This window comes from Bos javanicus, chromosome 18 (assembly GCF_032452875.1).
Source record: "Bos javanicus breed banteng chromosome 18, ARS-OSU_banteng_1.0, whole genome shotgun sequence".
Lineage (NCBI taxonomy): Eukaryota > Metazoa > Chordata > Mammalia > Artiodactyla > Bovidae > Bos > Bos javanicus.
The window spans coordinates 24,776,826-24,795,144 of NC_083885.1; the positions used below are offsets into that span (position 1 = coordinate 24,776,826).

Genomic DNA, 18,319 nt, shown 5'->3' on the forward strand with positions numbered 1-18,319 from the left:
CAACACAGTTCTAAGGAGAGGGAGTAACATATATGTGCAAAGACAGAAGGAACTGATAGCATCTGTCTTTGGAGATTATCCAGCTATTAGGCAAATATGTTAATATTATCCCAGAGAGCAACCTACTTCTATGAACACCTTCCTTCACCAGGTTAACTGCTGCACTGCTGAGCACTGGGGACAGCTTCAATACTAGGAAATATTTTGGTAAGGTAGAGGGCAGGAAGAAGGAGAGGGAGAAGGCAGGAATCTGTGATAATGGTTACAGAATTAGGCCTGAGAGAGATAACACAGGGTATAAAATGAAGATATTAAAGAGAGGGCATTGGGGGAGGGGAGTGAGTGCTGAAGAAAACATCACCTATTTCTTTAACTGGCTCCATGTACGCTGGGAGTAGCTTGCAGAGAGAAGCAAGCGCAGTTGCTAAAAGTATTGCAAAATGTATTTATCTTTCTTTAAATCACATGTAATTGTAATAAAAATTGTTTTAGGACTTCCCTGGTGGTCCAGTGGTTAGGAATCCACCTGCCAATGCAGGGGATACAGGCTTGATCCCCGCCCTGGGAAGAGTCCACATGCAACTAAGCCCATGCACCACAACTGCCAAGCCTGCACTCCAGAGCCTATGAGCCGCAACAAGAGAAGCCACCACAACGAGAAGCCCTCGCACTGCACATAGAGAACGTCTGTGTGCAGCACCAAAGACCCGGCACAGCTATAAATAAATAAATAAATAAAACTTTAAAAGAATAATAAAGATTATTTTAAAAGATTTCTAAAAGCATCCATAATCCCACTAACTGAACACAATGGCGTTAATATTTCTTTTCAGTCTTAATTCCTCCTTGTGTATAGTTTACATCGCTGTTGTCATCCTGCTTTGGGCATGGGTTCTACACTTTTCATCCAGACTCATCATATAAATGCTTCTCCGTGGTAGCTGCTATCTCACCTGCATTATTTTATTAGAGGTTGCATCCCATTCCGGCTGAGGGAGATTTGTTATGGGCCAATGAAATGAAATGATTAGCAAGGGTGACTCAGGTCTCTTGAGCTCCTGTCACCCATTGGTGAATAAGTCAGGCTCGGGGGAGGTTGAACCTGGCCTCTCGAGGTTTTGGGGGGAGTTGTCTCTTGTCTGGCTCTCCTACTGGGGATGCAGCCCTTGTGCTTCATAGATGTGTGTAGCTGCCGGCAGGAAAATCCTCTTCCTTTAAGTGAGGAGGCAAGCCTAGTATTTTCCTCCTTCTCTCTTCAACCTTGCAAGGAACTGTTGGTTTCTTAAATCAGTTAAGCTGGGGCACAAAGGTTTAGATTTCTCATCTCTTACAAAGGTTTCCATTTCTTCCGGAAAGGGGATTTAATTTTACTGCTGTAGCAATTTATTTTGGCCATAAGAATCTGCTTACTTCTTTTCCTGACACTGAGATGCCAGGCTTGGCACATTCTGGGCAGGTAGAGGGCATTCCCCCTCTAGCTACAATGCCCTCTGCTCTCCACCTATTTCACATCGCTCCATGTCCTCCTCAAAGCCATCCTTGGCCTTTTACACCCACACCCAGGTTTCTGACATCTTAAAACATTTACTGTTTGCTCACAGTCACATTCTCCTAGAGGGCAGCTTGATGTCAAACAAACCCAGAACTGGAAAGCAAGATACTTCAAACTTTGTCCCATTGCTCACCATCTGTGTGGCCTCAACTAAGTCTTTGCACCCCCTGGGCTTTAGCTGCTCCAGTTTTAAAAGAACCCAAAGCCAGTGCTCTGTGACAACCTAGAGGGGTGGAATGGGAAGGGAGGTGGGAGGGAGGTTCAAAAGGAAAGGGACATATGTACATGTAGTGCCGATTCTTGTTGATTCATGGCAGAAACCATCACAATATTGTAATTATCCTCTAATATGAAAAAATAAATAAAATATAAAAAATTGAGGGGCTAATCTCCATTGTTCCTTCCAGCTACGATTCAAATCTGACCTCTCTTGACCTTTGAGGTTGCTTTTGTGTGGAGATTTGTCTCCTGGATTCATGCTTCTTCCTCCAAAGACCCTGAGTCTTCCTGCTCATCAGACATAATCTGAGCAGTGTTTAAATGGCCATTGTTATTGAAAATACAGATTGAGTCTCTTCCACAATTTGCTTCCTGCCCTACCCCTGCTTTTCTCCTTTTCATCCAATAAGTAGAGTTCAAACTCTGTTCTTTCTTTTTTTTTGAAGCCGAGTCTCTGATCATGATCAAGTACAACAAATGGAAACATACTTTCTGAAGGCCATGCTTCAAACACTAATGCAACATGCCACAGACCAATCCCAACAGATTGCCCCCAGCCAATTCCATTCCCCTTTTATGAGGCAGAGATGCAAGGCAATAACTACTCTTCTCAGAGGGAGAAGTGGTTAGCTGGAGGGCAGCCACGTGCCAACTATCTCTGTCACCAGAGCATGAAGGCCCCTTGCAAGGACAAGTGACCCGTCCTGAATGACCATGTTTGCTTGGCCCCAAATTGCTGAAGATGTGGTTGTGCTAAAAAAAGGTTATAGGAGCAGTGCTGAGGGAGATGAACATGATTTGGCTTAAAATCAGAAAAAGTCAGAGCTTTCTGAGGCTGTTTTTATGTCCCAAATGCAATGTCCTCTGGAGAAGCCCCCATTCTGGTTGGCCAGCAGCCATCAAACGATAGACCCTCCATAATATCCAGTCAAAACCCCCAACCTGCCTTTATGAGTTACATCCACCATGTTCCCTCACCCTTCTACCTCAGGCACACCCCTCACAGTCTTCTGTGCCCCCAGCTCACCCTCAGGCTCTTCCCTCTGCTTGGGATGTACTGACTGGCCCATTTCATCATTATTAATGTTCTATTCACTGGGACAAAAAGGAGCTCAGATAGTGTATCTACTATGGGCTTTGGAGTTTGAATGCACGTACATGCGTGCTAAGTCGCTTCAGTTGTGTCTGACTCTGTGCAACCCTATGGATTGTAGCCTGCCAGGCTCCTCTGTCCATGGGGATTCTCCAGGCAGGAATACTGGAGTGGGCTGCCATGCCCTCCAGGGGATCTTCCCAACCCAGGGATTGAACCTACATCTCTTATGTCTCCTCCATTGGCTGGTGGGTTCTTTACCACTAGTGCCACCTGAGAAGCCCAGAGTCCAAGTGACTTGGATCTAAATCCCAGCTCTTCCACTTGTAGGGCAGGCTACTCAACTTCTCTTAGCCTCAGTTTCCTCATTTGTAAAATGGGGCTAATAATATCCCAGCCTTGCAGAGCTGTTGTAAAGATCTTTTGAGTTGTCAGAAGGCTTGCAACACTGAACACAAAGTTCCTGACATATAGCGGGGACTCAATGAGTGGCTTTTATTATTATTTCCCTTGTGTATACTTTTTGGGGCAATAATATGATACTATTATTTACGTAGATATGTAACTGATCTCTCTGCTCAATAGAAACTTCTTGAAGATAGGAATTATTTGGCACTCCTGTTACTTTCTGTACCAAGCATAAAGCTTTGGACAGAGTAGATTCTTAGTATGTTTTGTTCAGATGAATTAAATATGTCATTTTACCTGCCTTTTCCTCTTGGCAGTACCCAACAAAGACAGAAGAAAGTCAAAATTGAAAAAAACGTGGCAAGAAATAATTTCTTTCTACATATTTAGGCCACGTCATATGAGGTTCAGCTTTGGGGTCTTGCCTCTTAAACTGTTAAATTCCCGGGAGTAGGGAGGGCTCAGAGACCATGACCTTTATGTGTGCTTTTGGTATTTAGTGCTCTGCAGGGCACTTGCTGAATATTTAAGTGTTGCTATTCATGATAAAAGCTTGAAGAGTGACAGATCAGGGAGCAGAAAGACAACTTGGTAATGGATTTTATTGCAGACAAATGCAGGAGAAAGTCTGCTTAAGGGTTATAATTGTCCTAACTATTCTAGCCACATTCTGAAATGCTGTTCTCTCATAAATGAAGCTCTGGGGTTTCTGGGTTTCATCTTTGTCTTGAGCCCCTGGGCCCCACTTCTACACCAGAAGGAGAGGCCTAGGGTTTGGGCAGCCCCTCTCCTGGAGTACCAGTATAAGGTCCTTTGGGTCGGAATAATCTACATTTTTCTTAGGAGTCATCCAGGCTGTAAAGAAGCTGTCACCCAGACTGACTTGTGGTTCCATGTTGGTGACCCTGGCACAATAAATAAAGCTTTGGGCTCAGCAGAGGTGGTGTAGCACAGGGGTTAAGAGCATGAGCTCTGGAACCCTTCTTTCTCGGTTTGCATCTTGGCTTCTCTCCTTGTGTCCCTGTGACTTTATGCAAGTTATTCAATGTCATCAAGCCTCAATGTCTCCATCTGTCAAATGGGTATGGGAAAGTTGTTGTTTTTTGTTGTTCAGTAGCTAAGTCATGTCCAACTCTTTGCAGGCCCATGGGCTCTGTCTCCTAGAGTTTGCTCAAATTCACATCCATTGAGTTGGTGATGTTATAGTAAGAGTGTCTAACTCGTACAACTGTTAAAAGGATCAAAAGTGTTGAACAACACAAATTACATAAAACTGCACCTGAAACATAGTAAGTGCTCTGCAAGTGTTGACTCTTATTATTTTCAAAGTACAAGGGTTGTTCTCCCAAATCATATGAAAAGCTGTGTATCGTGTGCTTCTTTTGCACCTCAGTTTGGTCAGTCCTCACCCTTGGGTCTAAGGTGAGCCCAGGGGTGGAGAGGGGAAGCGTCTGCTCTGGTGTAGGCGGGAGACTAAGGGAGTGTGGCAGCAAGGATGACGTAAGGGGGACAGATCTGGAGATACATAAACGCAGTAGTGGTGGTTACATGTGCAGCTGAGGGACAGGGAAGATCCAGGGGTGTCTCCCAGGTGATCGAGACCCAGGATCTGTTGGTGGTGACACCATGAAAAGAGAGGTTCATATGGGAAGACTGGGCTTGAGGAGTCAGTAGAATATTGGGATGGCATGTAGAGCTGTCTGAAAAGTGTTGCAAATGTAACTCTGGAACTTTGGAGAGAGGTCCAAAGAGAGCTGCCAGATTCAGGAGTCACTAGAGTCAGACACAACTTAGTCACTAAACAACAGCAACAGCAATGTTTGCAGTGAATGCCACGAGAACCAATGAGATTCTTCAGATGGCTTGCAGCCAACTGTCCAGTGTCCAGACCATGACTGGATAATAAATATTTTAGGCTTTGCAGACCATATGATCTTTATTGCTAGTGCTCAATTCTGGCATTTTGCTTGAAAGCCACAGTGGACAATACATAAGCAAAGGGATGTGGCTGTGTCCCAGCAAAACTTGATTTACAAAAATCCATGGACTATAATTTGCCCCAACCTGCTCCAGACCACGGAGAAGGCAATGGCACCCCACTCCAGTACTCTTGCCTAGAAAATCCATGGACGGAGGAGCCTGGTAGGCTGCAGTCCATGGGGTCGCGAAGAGTCGGACATGACTGAGCAACTTCACTTTGACTTTTCACTTTCATTCATTGGAGAAGGAAATGGCAACCCACTCCAGTGTTCTTGCCTGGAGAATCCCAGGGACGGGGGAGCCTGGTGGGCTGCCGTCTATGGGGTCGCACAAAGTCGGACATGACTAAAGTGACTTAGCAGCAGCAGCAGCTCCAGACCAACATCTTACACATAGTAAGTATATAGTAAATTTTTATTGGCATAATCTACTAGCTACAGAAGTTGTCTAAAGCCAAGATTTTTTAGAATAATTAAATTTTTAGGAATTTAAACTTTTGTTAGGAATACACCAACACACACACAAAAGCAAGCAGGAGAGAGGATGTTTGATTTCTGGTGCCATGCATGAAATAATGGAGGCTTCCCAGGTGGTGAGAATGGTAAAGAACCTGCTGCCAAAGCAGGAGACATAAGAGATGAGGGCTTGATCCCTGGGTCGGGAAGATCCCTTGGAGGAGGGCATGGCAACCCACTCCAGTATTCTTACCTGGGGAATCCCATGGACAGAGGAGCCTGGCGAGCTACAGTCCATGGGGTTGTAAAGAGTTGGACACGACTGAAGCAACTTAGCATGCACACATGCACATGAAATAAGAAGCCCCGAATGAGAGATGTGCATTAATTTCAAAGTATACAGCTGAAACGTGTTCTGAATGTAGGTTCTAAGTCCTCAGCCAAGTATAATAAATCAGACTGGTGAATTACGGGATGAGGTGATGAGAGAACCATTCAATGTTAAACCCCTGAGGACCAGGGCTGGTGGGGAAGGTGAGAGGCCTGGCTTCTTGGAGAGCTCCAGGGTGGCATGCTCATCAAATCTGGGAAATTGACTATAAATGTGTTAAAAAATTAAGACACTTCCCACAAGTATTTGTAGCTACCATTACAAAGAAGTAGAGACAGGAAGAAATGGGAGGAAATGAAAAAGAAGATTAAGAATTGAAGCCATGTATGGGAGTAGGCATTTTGCACTCAGGAAGTAGTCAGAAAAGTTGAGGGAAAGAGGGAGAGATTGACTGAGACCCCAACCCTTCCCTCCAAACAACAGAGAGATACAATAGATTGTAAACAGTAGTTAAAACAGACAGCTCAAGGGTTGAGGGGTTCAGCTACTGAATCATGGCTGAAGATATGCCCCCTCCAGACTGAAGCTGCACGACTGAATTCCCTCGCCATGTTCCTGGCGCTGATTCTGGGGTCTTGGATGTCAAGTAAAGGGAGACAGCCTAGAGGAGAGGCTCAGATTCGACCACAGGTTGTGAATGACCTCTTTATTTGTTTCCAAAAAGAACATGTAAGAGTGTGAAGAAGCCCATAGCTCCTGGGCAGTCAGTGTGGCTTGAGATAGAGTGTGGTCTGTGGCTGCAGTGACCACAGCAGCTGTGTGCCAATTTGGGTACATATATACATATAAGTACCCATGGACATATAGACACACATTCCCATACATGTGTGTGTGTATATACACACCTATCTATGTATATCGTATGTGTGTGTATACATTGACAAGTTTTTAATTTTTATTTATTTAGTTAGTTACTTATTTTTTGGCTGCACTGGGTTTTCCTTGCTGCTCGTGGGTTTTCCCTTGTTGTGGCAAGAGGGACTTCTCTCTAGTTGCAGTGCCCGGGCTTCTCACTGCAGTGGCTTCTCATGTTGCAGAGCATGAGCTCTAGGTGTACGGGCTTCAGTAGTTGTGGCACACAGATTTAGTTGCCCTGTGGCATGTGGAATCTTCCCGGATAAGGGATGGAACCCCTGTCCCCTGCTCTGGTGGGCGTATTCTTAACCACTGGACCACCAGGGAAGTCCCCACATAACTTTTTGGCCATTGGGAAATGAGAGGATGTGATTCAGGAAGAGGCTTGAAATGTCTCGGGTGACTGGGTTTTTACCCTCCTTTGTGCTTCCTCATTGCCATAAGGAAGACATGCCCCAGAGGCTGGCCCCAGAGGAATGAGAACTATATGAAACAGACCTGAACCTAATTCATGGCCTGGAGTCAAGCCTAATTGAACCCAATCTAGATCAACCAAACTTCAGACAATCTCTAGCCTAATAAATTATGTGATAGTAATTATGTAAAACAGGAAAAGCTGGAGTTACACTTGCTCACAAAGAGGAAAAGAACTGATTGCTACTGTCTAGTTTTTGTGATCTGGTTTTAAGGATTAGTCATACAAACATTGGAGAAGGAAGTGGCAACCCACTCCAGTACTCTTGCCTGGAAAAATTCCATGGACGGAGGAGCCTGGTAGGCTGCAGTCTATTGGATCACAAAGAGTCGGAAATGACTGAGCAACTTCATGTCATCATACAAACATGAAACAATATATCATGGGGAGTGGCATTGCTCATTGGAAAAGACCTTGATGCTGGGAATGATTGAGAGCAGAAGGAGAAGGAGGTGATAGAGGATGAGATGGCTGGATGGCATCATCGACTCAACAGACATGAGTTTGAACAAACTCTGAGAGATAGTGAAAGACAGGGAAGCCTGACGTGCTGCAGTCCATGGAGTTGTAAAAGAGCCAGACACAGCTGAGTGACTGAACAGCAAAATGATAAAATATGAGAGTGAGGTTGATGCTGAAAGTAAATACATTGAAACTGAAGTCATGTGAAGGGTGATGGCTGAGCTCTTCTGCTTGAATTTCATATCAGATCTGAATGAAGAAAAGTCCTCCAACAGCTGAAGTGAGGAGGGGTCCTCTTCTAATGGCCCATCCCATGAGCATAGACTCTTAGAATCCCCTTACTGGGAGAGATTTCCCAAGTTCATCTGGCCCAGTTTCTTGTCCTCTGTACAAATGCATTCTGTGGCATCCTTGATGGAAGCTGATCCGAATTTAGTCACTTACCTGCTGTGTAATCTTGGATACACAAGAAAATGTACAGAAAATGTTGGAGTCAGACAGACTTGGTTTTACACCCCAGCATTGTGACCTTAAGAATTTACTCATCTTTGAATCTTTCATCTCCGCTAGAAAACAGATAATAAGAATGCCTACCTCACAGAGCCGTTGGGAGAGTTAACTAGACAACAGAATGGCACATTCGTCACAGCACCTAGCACCAAATGCAGTGGCTCCCTTCCTGATTTGTGTGTGTGTGTGTGTGTGTGTGTGCACTTGCTTAGTCACTGGGTGCACTTGCCGACTCTTTGCAACCCCATCGGCTGTAGACCACCAGGCTCCTCTGTCCACTGGGATTCTCCAGGCAAGAATACTGGAGCCTGTTGCCATTTGCTTCTCCAGAGGATCTTCCTGACCCAGGGATTGAACCCACATCTCTTATGTCTCCTGCATTGGCAGGAGGATTCTTTACCACTACACTGCCTGGACCAGCACAGAACACTCCAACCCTCTGCCATACAAAAGCCTTCCGATATCTCTATAAAGGGAGAACCAAGCTGAGCTCCAACCAGCTCCCTGCAAAGTCCAGATGCTGAGCCTGCTGGCCTGAATCAGGTGTCTCCTTCCTAACTCATTTGATGGATGAGGCATTTCAATTTTAAGTTGTAGATCGTCAGTACATTTGACTATCCCTGGACTAGAAAAACATCAGAGGCAATGATTGACTATTTAATCAGACAGTTTTACACAAATTATAGTCCATAAAATTCCAAATTTCTTGTAGTCACCCACAAGCAGAGTTTCATTGTAACTTAAAATGGAAACTACCCATCATTCTCATATCTGGAAAAGCAGAGATGGAGCAGTGTGAGCAACGATGCATGGGGGTTGGGGAGAGGATGGTTCAGAGAACAGAAGGCAAGTTCTAAGTGAGCTGTACTGTGCATGTGAGTGAGGAGAAGAGAGGACAAGAAAGGAGGTTGGGGACAGGTCAGGAACACTTTGAATAACATGAGGAGTTTGAAATTTGAAGGCATTGGTAAACCACTGAAAGATTTTGAGCAAGAAAATGGCATGGTCAGAGCTTTGCTTCCAGAAGATAACTCTGGGAAGAAGGAGGGAGTGGATTGGTTTGGTAGCAAACAGAGCAACTAGGGACAGATGAATACTTAGCAGTCTATTGCAGTCATCTGGACAAGAGGTGATAAAAGTTGTGCTTGGGTTCTGGAAAATAGAGAACAAATATGAGACATATTGTAGTGAAAAATCTATAGGGCTTATTGACTGGCCAGGGAAGGCAAAGAGAGAGGGAAGGATGACTCAGATTTTAAGCCTGGAGAAAGTGACTGAGTTATCTCATTTAACAAGCAGGATGTGGAGCATACCTGGCATCACCAGGTTTTTCTCATTTAATTTTGATGTGCATATATGTGTATATATAGCTCCATGTACATATATAGTATGAAATAAATCAATAACCCAACACACACATACACATTCTCTCTCTTCCAACTCAATATTCATTAATTTTAACTATATGTAATTACAGTGAAATGAGAGTATGGAGGCTTTCTAACTTCATCTGAGAAATTACAGTTTTCATACTGACAGTGTAGGGATTATATTTAGGATTTTGAAACTATTGTTAGTCCTACTGATAATGGTAGCCGCAGTTGACTGAGTACTCGTGTGCCAGTGCTTCTCACACATCGCCTCATTTGTCCTCACAACAGACTGTGAGATGGACACTGTTAAGGGTCTCCCCAAACCATTCCCAATTCCATCTTCCCTTGCTTCCCGCAGTAAAGGCTCGCCTCCTTTGCCACACAGCTCAGGTCTGCACATGGAGAATGTAAATGATACCTGCTTGGAATGTTCTAGATAAGACAGTGGCCTCCTGATAGCAGGATAAGAGGAGACTCAGCTGGCACTTCTTCCGTCCTCATATTCCTGGCTTGAACATGCAAATATGCTGAAAACTGGGACAGCCATTTGTGACCATAGATGACACACATATAGATGAAAAGCCAATGGCTCAGGCTGTCAAAATATAAACTGTGTGACCTTAGTGACATTGTTAAGCCGCCAAACAAGCCTTGGAACTGCTATGTCTAGGCTTCTTGATAAGCGAGACAATGAATATCTGCTATGTTCAAACAACCATTGGTTGTTTTTCTATTATTTACAAAAAAAAAAAATGCATCCAGATGTTCACTTGCTTGCCTGGGCCCAAGCCAGAAAATGGTGGACCTGTGAGTAAAACCCAGGTCCTTCTGACTCCAAAATGATACTATTAGCTCTCACACATCCTCCCTTCCAATACCCATACACAGAACAATGTGAAGTGTGATAGATGCATCTGCTGTCTTTTTCATGGTCCTCATTGCTCACTTCTTCCTCCACCATTTTGGATGCCTCAAAAGTGTCAGATACTGAGTGAAATCCTAGGAGATAGTAAGATGATTATGATTGAGTCCCTGTCCTCAAGTTGTTCATGATATAGAAGAGAGGTTGGCAAGCTATGGCCCATGGGCCTGGTTTGGTTCACTCGTTTTTGTACAACCTGCCGCTAATAGCAGTTGTTATATTGTCCAATGGTTGAAAGAAAATCAAAACAATAACATTTCATGACCCATAAAAGTTATAAGAAATTCAAATTCCAGTTTAGTGTTCATAAATACAATTATATTAAAACACAGCCATGCCCATTTGTTTAGATATTATCTATGGCTCCAACTGCAGAGTTGAACAGGTACTACAGAGATCATATGGCTTGCTAAACCTGAAATATTTGCTACCTGGCCCTTTACAGAAAAAGTTTGCTGCCTCTTGGTCTGGAAGGGTGGCAGCATCTAGAGAAGAACTAGGCAAATGACCAACTCGTTCGAGAGAAGGGATGTATACTGAGATACTTTGAAAAATTTTCCCAAACAGGAAAGTCTAAAGCTCTGAGTCTTATCGAGAGACTTTTCCCCTTAAAGATAGATTCTAAAAGAAGTTGGAAGAGGGGCTGGACTGCGATGTCTGTCAGGTTGATGCAACTTTGTCTAATGAGTATCTGTTGTTACTTGTTGTTCCTTAGACACAGGACCATGTGCTCCAGTAGGTCTGAACTCCACCCAAACGGAGAGAACAAATCATGAATCCTTTTAATGCACACTATAAAATCACCTTGGAAAAAATTGATTGACCTTTTAATTAAGGCCCTCAGAGCCTCCCACATTTTGGCTTTTGCCTGAAACTCTTATGCTGGAGATTTTTGTGAGCACATGAACCATCCCTCTCAAATCCTAGTTCCTGTCAAGCAGGACCTGCTGTCCTCAGGGACACCGCATACCTTGTACACATCACTGCGTTGGTAGAAAAGACCTTTCTATGAACCTAACTCTAAAAATCAATAGAATGTTTAATTCTCTTTCTTTTTTTCTAAAGGAAAGTGCCAGAAAGCCTCTTGAAGTAATAATGGTGCCTGTTGTCTGCATATAATCACACAACTGATTACTTTTTTGTCCATTTTGATTCTGACTCTTAAAATAGCCATGACCGAAATAATTTGATCTTAATGAAAAAAATGATGAAGCTGTGTAAAACTACACTTCTGATGTACTAACAAAAGAGACTTTTGAGCTCAAAAAACTCACTCTCTTTTTGTCTATTTTACAGATTAGGACACTTAACTTAGCCAGAAAGACAGCTAGTCACTGGCAGATCATGTATGCTTTCCAGTTATGACGAAAACGAAGACCAAGACTACCTGGCACCTTTGTCAATCATACACATGGTTTTGGGATGAGGTGAGTCTATAATTTGTTATCCAAACTGAAATCCTTTGGCTCAACAGGCACAAAGCAAAACTGTTCATCAAGACCAGTGGTCACCCTACAGGTAGGTAAGGCAGGTGCAGTAGGTCATGTAGGCCTTTGGACTCATTCTTTTTTAATTTTTATTTTATATTGGAGTGTATTTGATTCATAACGTTGTGTTAGTTTCAGGTGTACAACAAAATGATTCAGTTATATATATATATGTACACATATGTCCACTCTTTTTCAAACTCTTTTCTCATTTAGATCATTACAGAATATTGAGTTTCCTGTGCTATACAGTAGTGTGTTTATGTTAATCCCAAACTCCTTATTTATCCCTCCCCTCCACCTTTCCACCTTGGTAACCATAAGTTTGTTTTCAAAGTGTGTAAGTCTTTTTCTGTTTTGTAAATAAGTTCATTTGTATCATTTTTTATTAGATTTGACATATAAGTGATATCTTATGATATTAGTCTTTTTCTGTGTGACTTACTTCATTAATACAGTAACTTCTATTTATAGATCCATCCATGTTGCTGCAAATGGCATTATTTTATTCCTTTTTATGACTGAGTAATACTCTATTATATATCTGTACCACATATTCTTTATCCATTCCTCTGTCAACAGACGTTTAGGTTGCTTCCATATCTTGGCTATTGTAAATAGTGCTACTGTGAACGTTGGGGTACATGTATGTTTTCAATTATGGTTTTCTCCAGATATATGCCCAAGAGTGGGATTGTTGGATCATATTTTCAACTCTGTTTTTAGTTTTTTAAGGAACCTCCATACTGTTCTCCATCAGAGAAGGCAATGGCACCCCACTCCAGTACTCTTGCCTGGAAAATCCCATGGATGGAGGAGCCTGGAAGGCTACAGTCCAAGGGGTCGCTGAGGGTCGGACACAACTGAGCAACTTCCCTTTCACTTTTCACTTCCATGCATTGGAGAAGGAAATGGCAACCCACTCCAGTGTTCTTGCCTGGAGAATCCCAGGGACGGGGAGCCTGGTGGGCTGCCGTCTACGGGGTCGCACAGAGTCGGACACGACTGAAGTGACTTAGCAGTAGCAATACTGTTCTCCGTAGTGGTTGTCGTTGTACCAATTTACATTCCCACCACCAGTGTAGAGGGGTTCCCTTTTCTCTGCACCCTCTCCAGCATTTATTCTTCGAGGACTCATTCTGGTAATCAGGTGTGTCTCTAAAATATACTTCTGTTTCCTGACTTGTACCTCTAGTCCTTTCAATCTTGTAGCCTTTGTACTTGGTGAGGCCAGCTCCCTGGAACAGTTTTGAGATCCAGTCTTGGTTATTCCCACTGATTGCTCGTTTTTCTGCTGCTCTGATTGCCCAAAGCTTGGGCAATGGAGAAATCAGGAGCTGGATCAAAGAGGAGAACATGGGTGTGGCAGGTGCTCCTACATACAGCAATTCTCACTTTCCAAGGTCCAGATTCCTGTCTTTAGGTCCAGGGAAAATGGTTTCAAACAGGACTGGTGGCTGGTTCTAGACAAGCCAGTATAAGATATTCAGGCAGAGGACTACAGAGAAGATTTTTTTCTAGACATTGAGTGTGTGTTTCTTGGGGGTTTTGTTTTTAGAAAAGTGTAGCAGTTAATCAATGTTTACTGATTATCACTGGTGGCCTCATCTATGAGCTATGTAGGAAAACTAAGAAATATGACAAGGGAAGGAAAGGAAATACAATCATTCCATTATTGCTTGTGGTAAAGAACTAACTAAGGGGATAGAGAGCTAAGGGCATTAAAATGATACTATACTTGTGGTATTGGAGAAGACTCTTGAGAGTCCCTTGGACTGCAAGGAGATCCAACCAGTCAATCCTAAAGGAAATCAGTCCTGACTATACTTTGGAAGGACTGATGCTGCAGCTGAAACTCCAATACTTTGGCCACCTGATGCAAAGAACTGACTAACTGGAGAAGACCCCAATGCTGGGAAAGATTGAAGGCAGGAGGAGAAGGGGACCACAGAGGATGAAATGGTTGCATGGCTTCACCGACTCGATGGACATGAGTTTGAGCAAGCTCCGGGAATTGGTGATGGACAGGGAAGCCTGGCGTGCTGCAGTCCATGGGGTCGCAGAGTCGGACATGACTGAACAACTGAACTGATACTTGTAAAGGCGACTGTTAGAACAAAAATACAAATCTTTCTAAATATCAGAATAACAAGACACAAAATAACTATAGATTACATAATGAAAGATTTTTAAAAACTAGAGCTATTCAATCACAACATAGCAAAATTAATATGCTGGAACAAAGACCAAGCATATTTGACCTGTTATTAGAGTAAATTTTATTGCGATAAAATGGTTTTCAGAATGAATCACAAAGCAAACCCAACCCTATGTTATATGTAAGAAATACGTCTAAAACAAAACCACAGAAAAACAAATATGCACCAGGGAAATATAGACACAAAGAAAGCAAAGGTAGTTATCTCAATATCAGATAAGATGGAGTTCAGGACAGATATACCCAACTGAATGCAGAGTTCCAGAGAACAGCAAGGAGAGATAAGAAGGCCTTCTTAAGTGAACAGTGCAAAGAAGCAGAGGAAAACAATAGAATGGGAAAGACTAGAGATCTCTTCAAGATCTCTCCTTGATTGAAGATATCAAGGGAACATTTCATGCAAACATGGGCATGATAAAGGACAGAAATGGTAAGGACCTAACAGAAGCAGAAGAGATTAAAAAGAAGTGGCAAGAATACACCGAAGAACTATACAAAAACACTATACTAATGACCTAGATAACCACAGTGGTGTAGTCACTCACCCGGAGCCTGACATCCTGGAGTCTGAAGTCAAGTGGGCCTTATGAAACATCACACAAGACTAGTGCAGGTGATAAAATTCCAGCTGAGCTATTTCAAATCCTAAAAGATTATGCTATTAAAATGCTAATATGTCAGAAATCTGGAAAATTCAGCAATGGCCACAGGACTGGAAAAGGTAGTTTTCATTCCAGTCCCAAAGAGTGTTCAAACTACTGTACAATTGTGCTCATTTCCCAGGCTAGTGAGGTTATGCTCAAAATCCTTCAGGCTAGGCTGCAACAGTACATGAACTGAGAACTTCCAGATATACAGGCTGGGTTTAGAAAAGGCAAAGGAACCAGAGATCAAATTGCCAAAATTTGTTGGATCATAGAGAAAGCAAGGGAATTCCAGAAAAACATCTACTTCTGCTTCATTGACTATGCTTAAGCTTTTGACTGTGTGAATCACAACAAACTGTGGAAAATTCTTAAAGAGATGGGAATACCAGACTACCTTACCTGTCTCCTGAGAAACCTGTCTGCACCATCAAAAGCAGACATGGAACAACTGACTGGTTCAAAACTGGGAAAGGAGTATGATAAGGCTATATATTGTCACCCTGTTTATTTAACTTATATGCAGAATACATCATGTGAAATAATGAGCTGGATGAATCACAAGCTGGAATCAAGGTTGCTGGGAAAAATATCAGTAACCTCAGATATGCAGATGATACCACTCTAATGGCAGAAAGTGAAGAGGAACTAGAGTTTCTTGATGGGGATGAAAGAGGAGAGTGAAAAATCTGGCTTAAAACTCAACATTAAAAAAACTAAGATCATGGCATCTGGTCCCATCACTTCATAGATGGGAAAAAGTGGAAGCAGTGGCAGATTTTATTTTCTTGGGCTCCAAAATCACTGCAGATGATGACTGCAGCCATTAAATTAAAAGATGCTTACTCCTTGGATGGAAAACTATGACAAACCTAGACAACGTATTAAAAAGCAGAGACATCACTTTGCCGACAAATATCCATACAGTCAAAGCTATGGTTTTTTTTAGTAGTCATGTACAGATGTGAGAATTGAACCATAAAGAAGACTAAGTGCTGAAGAATTGATTCTTTCGAATTGTGGTGCTGGAGAAGATGCTTGAGAATCCCTTGGACAGCAAGGAGATCAAATCAGTCAATTCTAAAGGAGATCAGCTCTGAATATTCATTGGAAGGACTGATGCTGAAGCTGAAGCTCCAATATTTTGGCCATTTGATGTGAAGAGCCAACTCACTGGAAAAGTTCCCGATGCTGGAAAGATTCAAGGCAAAAAGAGAAGAGGGCAGCAGAGGATGAGATGTTAGATAACATCACTGACTCAAAGGATATGAATCTGAGCAAATTTCTGGAGATGGTGAAGGACAGGGAAGCCTGTGTGCTGCAGTCCACTGGGTTGCAAAGAGTTGGACACAGCTTAGTGACTGAACAACTACAGGACAGATAAGGTGACATTCAGTACAAAGATCATTAAATGAAAAAGAAAAATATATTGTAATCTAAGGAGTATAATTCAATAAAGACAATATTTTCTTCCAACTTTACTGAAATACAGTTGACAAATGACATTGTATAATTTTAGGGTATACAGCATGATTATATATATATATATATATATATAAAGTGAAATTTTTATTGCAATAATGTTGCTTAACACATGTCAACTCACATAGTTACTTTTTTGCACTGAGAACTTTTAATATCTACTGTCTTAGCAAATTTCAAGTATACAATATAATATTTTAACTATAGTCACCATGCTGTATATGAGAACTCCAGAACTTACTCATTTTATAGCAAAAAAATTTCTACCTTTGCCCTTTCTATTTTCCCCACCCCCCAGTGCCTGGTAACAAACCAATCTACTCTGATTTTATGAGTTTGACTAAGACAACATTTGTAAATATCAACTCACCAAATAATATAGTTTTCACATTTATAAAGCAGAAGTTACAAGAGATGCAAGAAATAGGCAGACATATATAAGTAGAAGAGGAATATAATTCCCTCTGTAAGAATAGATCAAGAAGACAAAAATAAATAAAGATAAGAATATTTAAGTAACTAATGAGATAGAACTAATTAAACCACGTAACCAAAGAATAAACATTTTGTTTTTCCCCAAAAGCTGTGAGAATTTTCATAGAAACCAATTGTACATTGACCCATAAATAAATCTTCAATAAATTCTCAAAGTTAGATGCAGTTTGGATAACATTTTGTAACTACTAAATTATATATTATACAATTCACTAAACACTGATAACAAAATAGAAAGGAGAAAGTTCCTTCCATGTGGAAATTTTTTAAAGGCTCTCTTAAACTCTCAAAGAGGGAAATAAAAAACAGAAATGGAAGACTGTCTTAGGCAACAACAATAATGAAGGTACTCTTTATGCAGTTTTGTGGACACAGCCTGTTATGGGTTGAATGGTGTCCCACCCTCTAATCATATGTGGAAGTTCTAACTCCCAGTACCTCAGAATGTCACCTTTTAGGGAGATGGGGTCTTTACAGAGGTAATTAAGTTAAAACGAGGCCATTGGGGTGGGCCCTAAATCAATATGACTAGCGTCCTGATGAAAAGGGGAACTTGTTCACAAAGACACACAGGGAGAACACTGTGTGAAGATGAAGGCAGAGATTGGGGTGCTGCTTCTACCAGCCAAGGAACACCAAAGATTGCCAACAGACTGCCAGAAGCCAGGGGAGAGGCATAGAACCCCTCTGTTTTATAGCTTTAGAAGAAACTAACCCTACCAACAACTTGATCTTTGATGTCTTGCCTGCAGAACTGTGAGGCAATGTATTTCTATCGTCTAAGCCACCCAGAGTACAGTAGTTTTTAACGGCAGCCCTAGGAAATGAATACACAGCTAAATCAATGTAGACAGGAAAATCATAGTCAAATAACAAAAGAGAGAATAAAAAACAAATTTAAGCACTGTGCTCAAAAAGTTATAAAAAGCATACAAAAATAAATTGAAAGCTATCAGAAATAGTACTAATGATAAAAATAGAAATTAATGAATTAGATAAACAGTACTAATACATTAATCCCAAATCTAGTTCTTTTTTAAATTTTTATTTATTTATTTTTGACTGCTCTGGGTCTTTGTGTGGGCTTTCTCTGGTGGCTAGCAGGGACTTCTCTCTAGTTGGCAACATGCAGACTTCTCATCGCAGTGGCTTCTCTTACTGTGGAGCACGGGTTCTAGGTGCATAGGCTTCAGTAGTTGTGGTGCATGGGGCTATGTGCCCCATGGCAGGTGGAATCTTCCCAGACCAGGAATCAAACCTGTGTCCCCTGCACTGACAGGTGGATTCTTAATTACTGA

At 42.0% G+C, this 18,319-nt stretch overlaps 1 protein-coding gene across 1 annotated transcript in view; it reads left to right on the top strand.

Moving 5' to 3' along the window:
* CES5A (carboxylesterase 5A) overlaps window positions 1-18,319 on the top strand; it is a 271,471-nt gene that overhangs the window by 156,465 nt on the left and 96,687 nt on the right. The window contains exon 3 of the mRNA XM_061387262.1: window positions 11,992-12,122. Within this exon, the coding sequence (XP_061243246.1) occupies window positions 12,118-12,122 (5 nt within the window). The 5' untranslated portion in view covers window positions 11,992-12,117. The remainder of the gene's footprint in view (window positions 1-11,991; window positions 12,123-18,319) is intronic.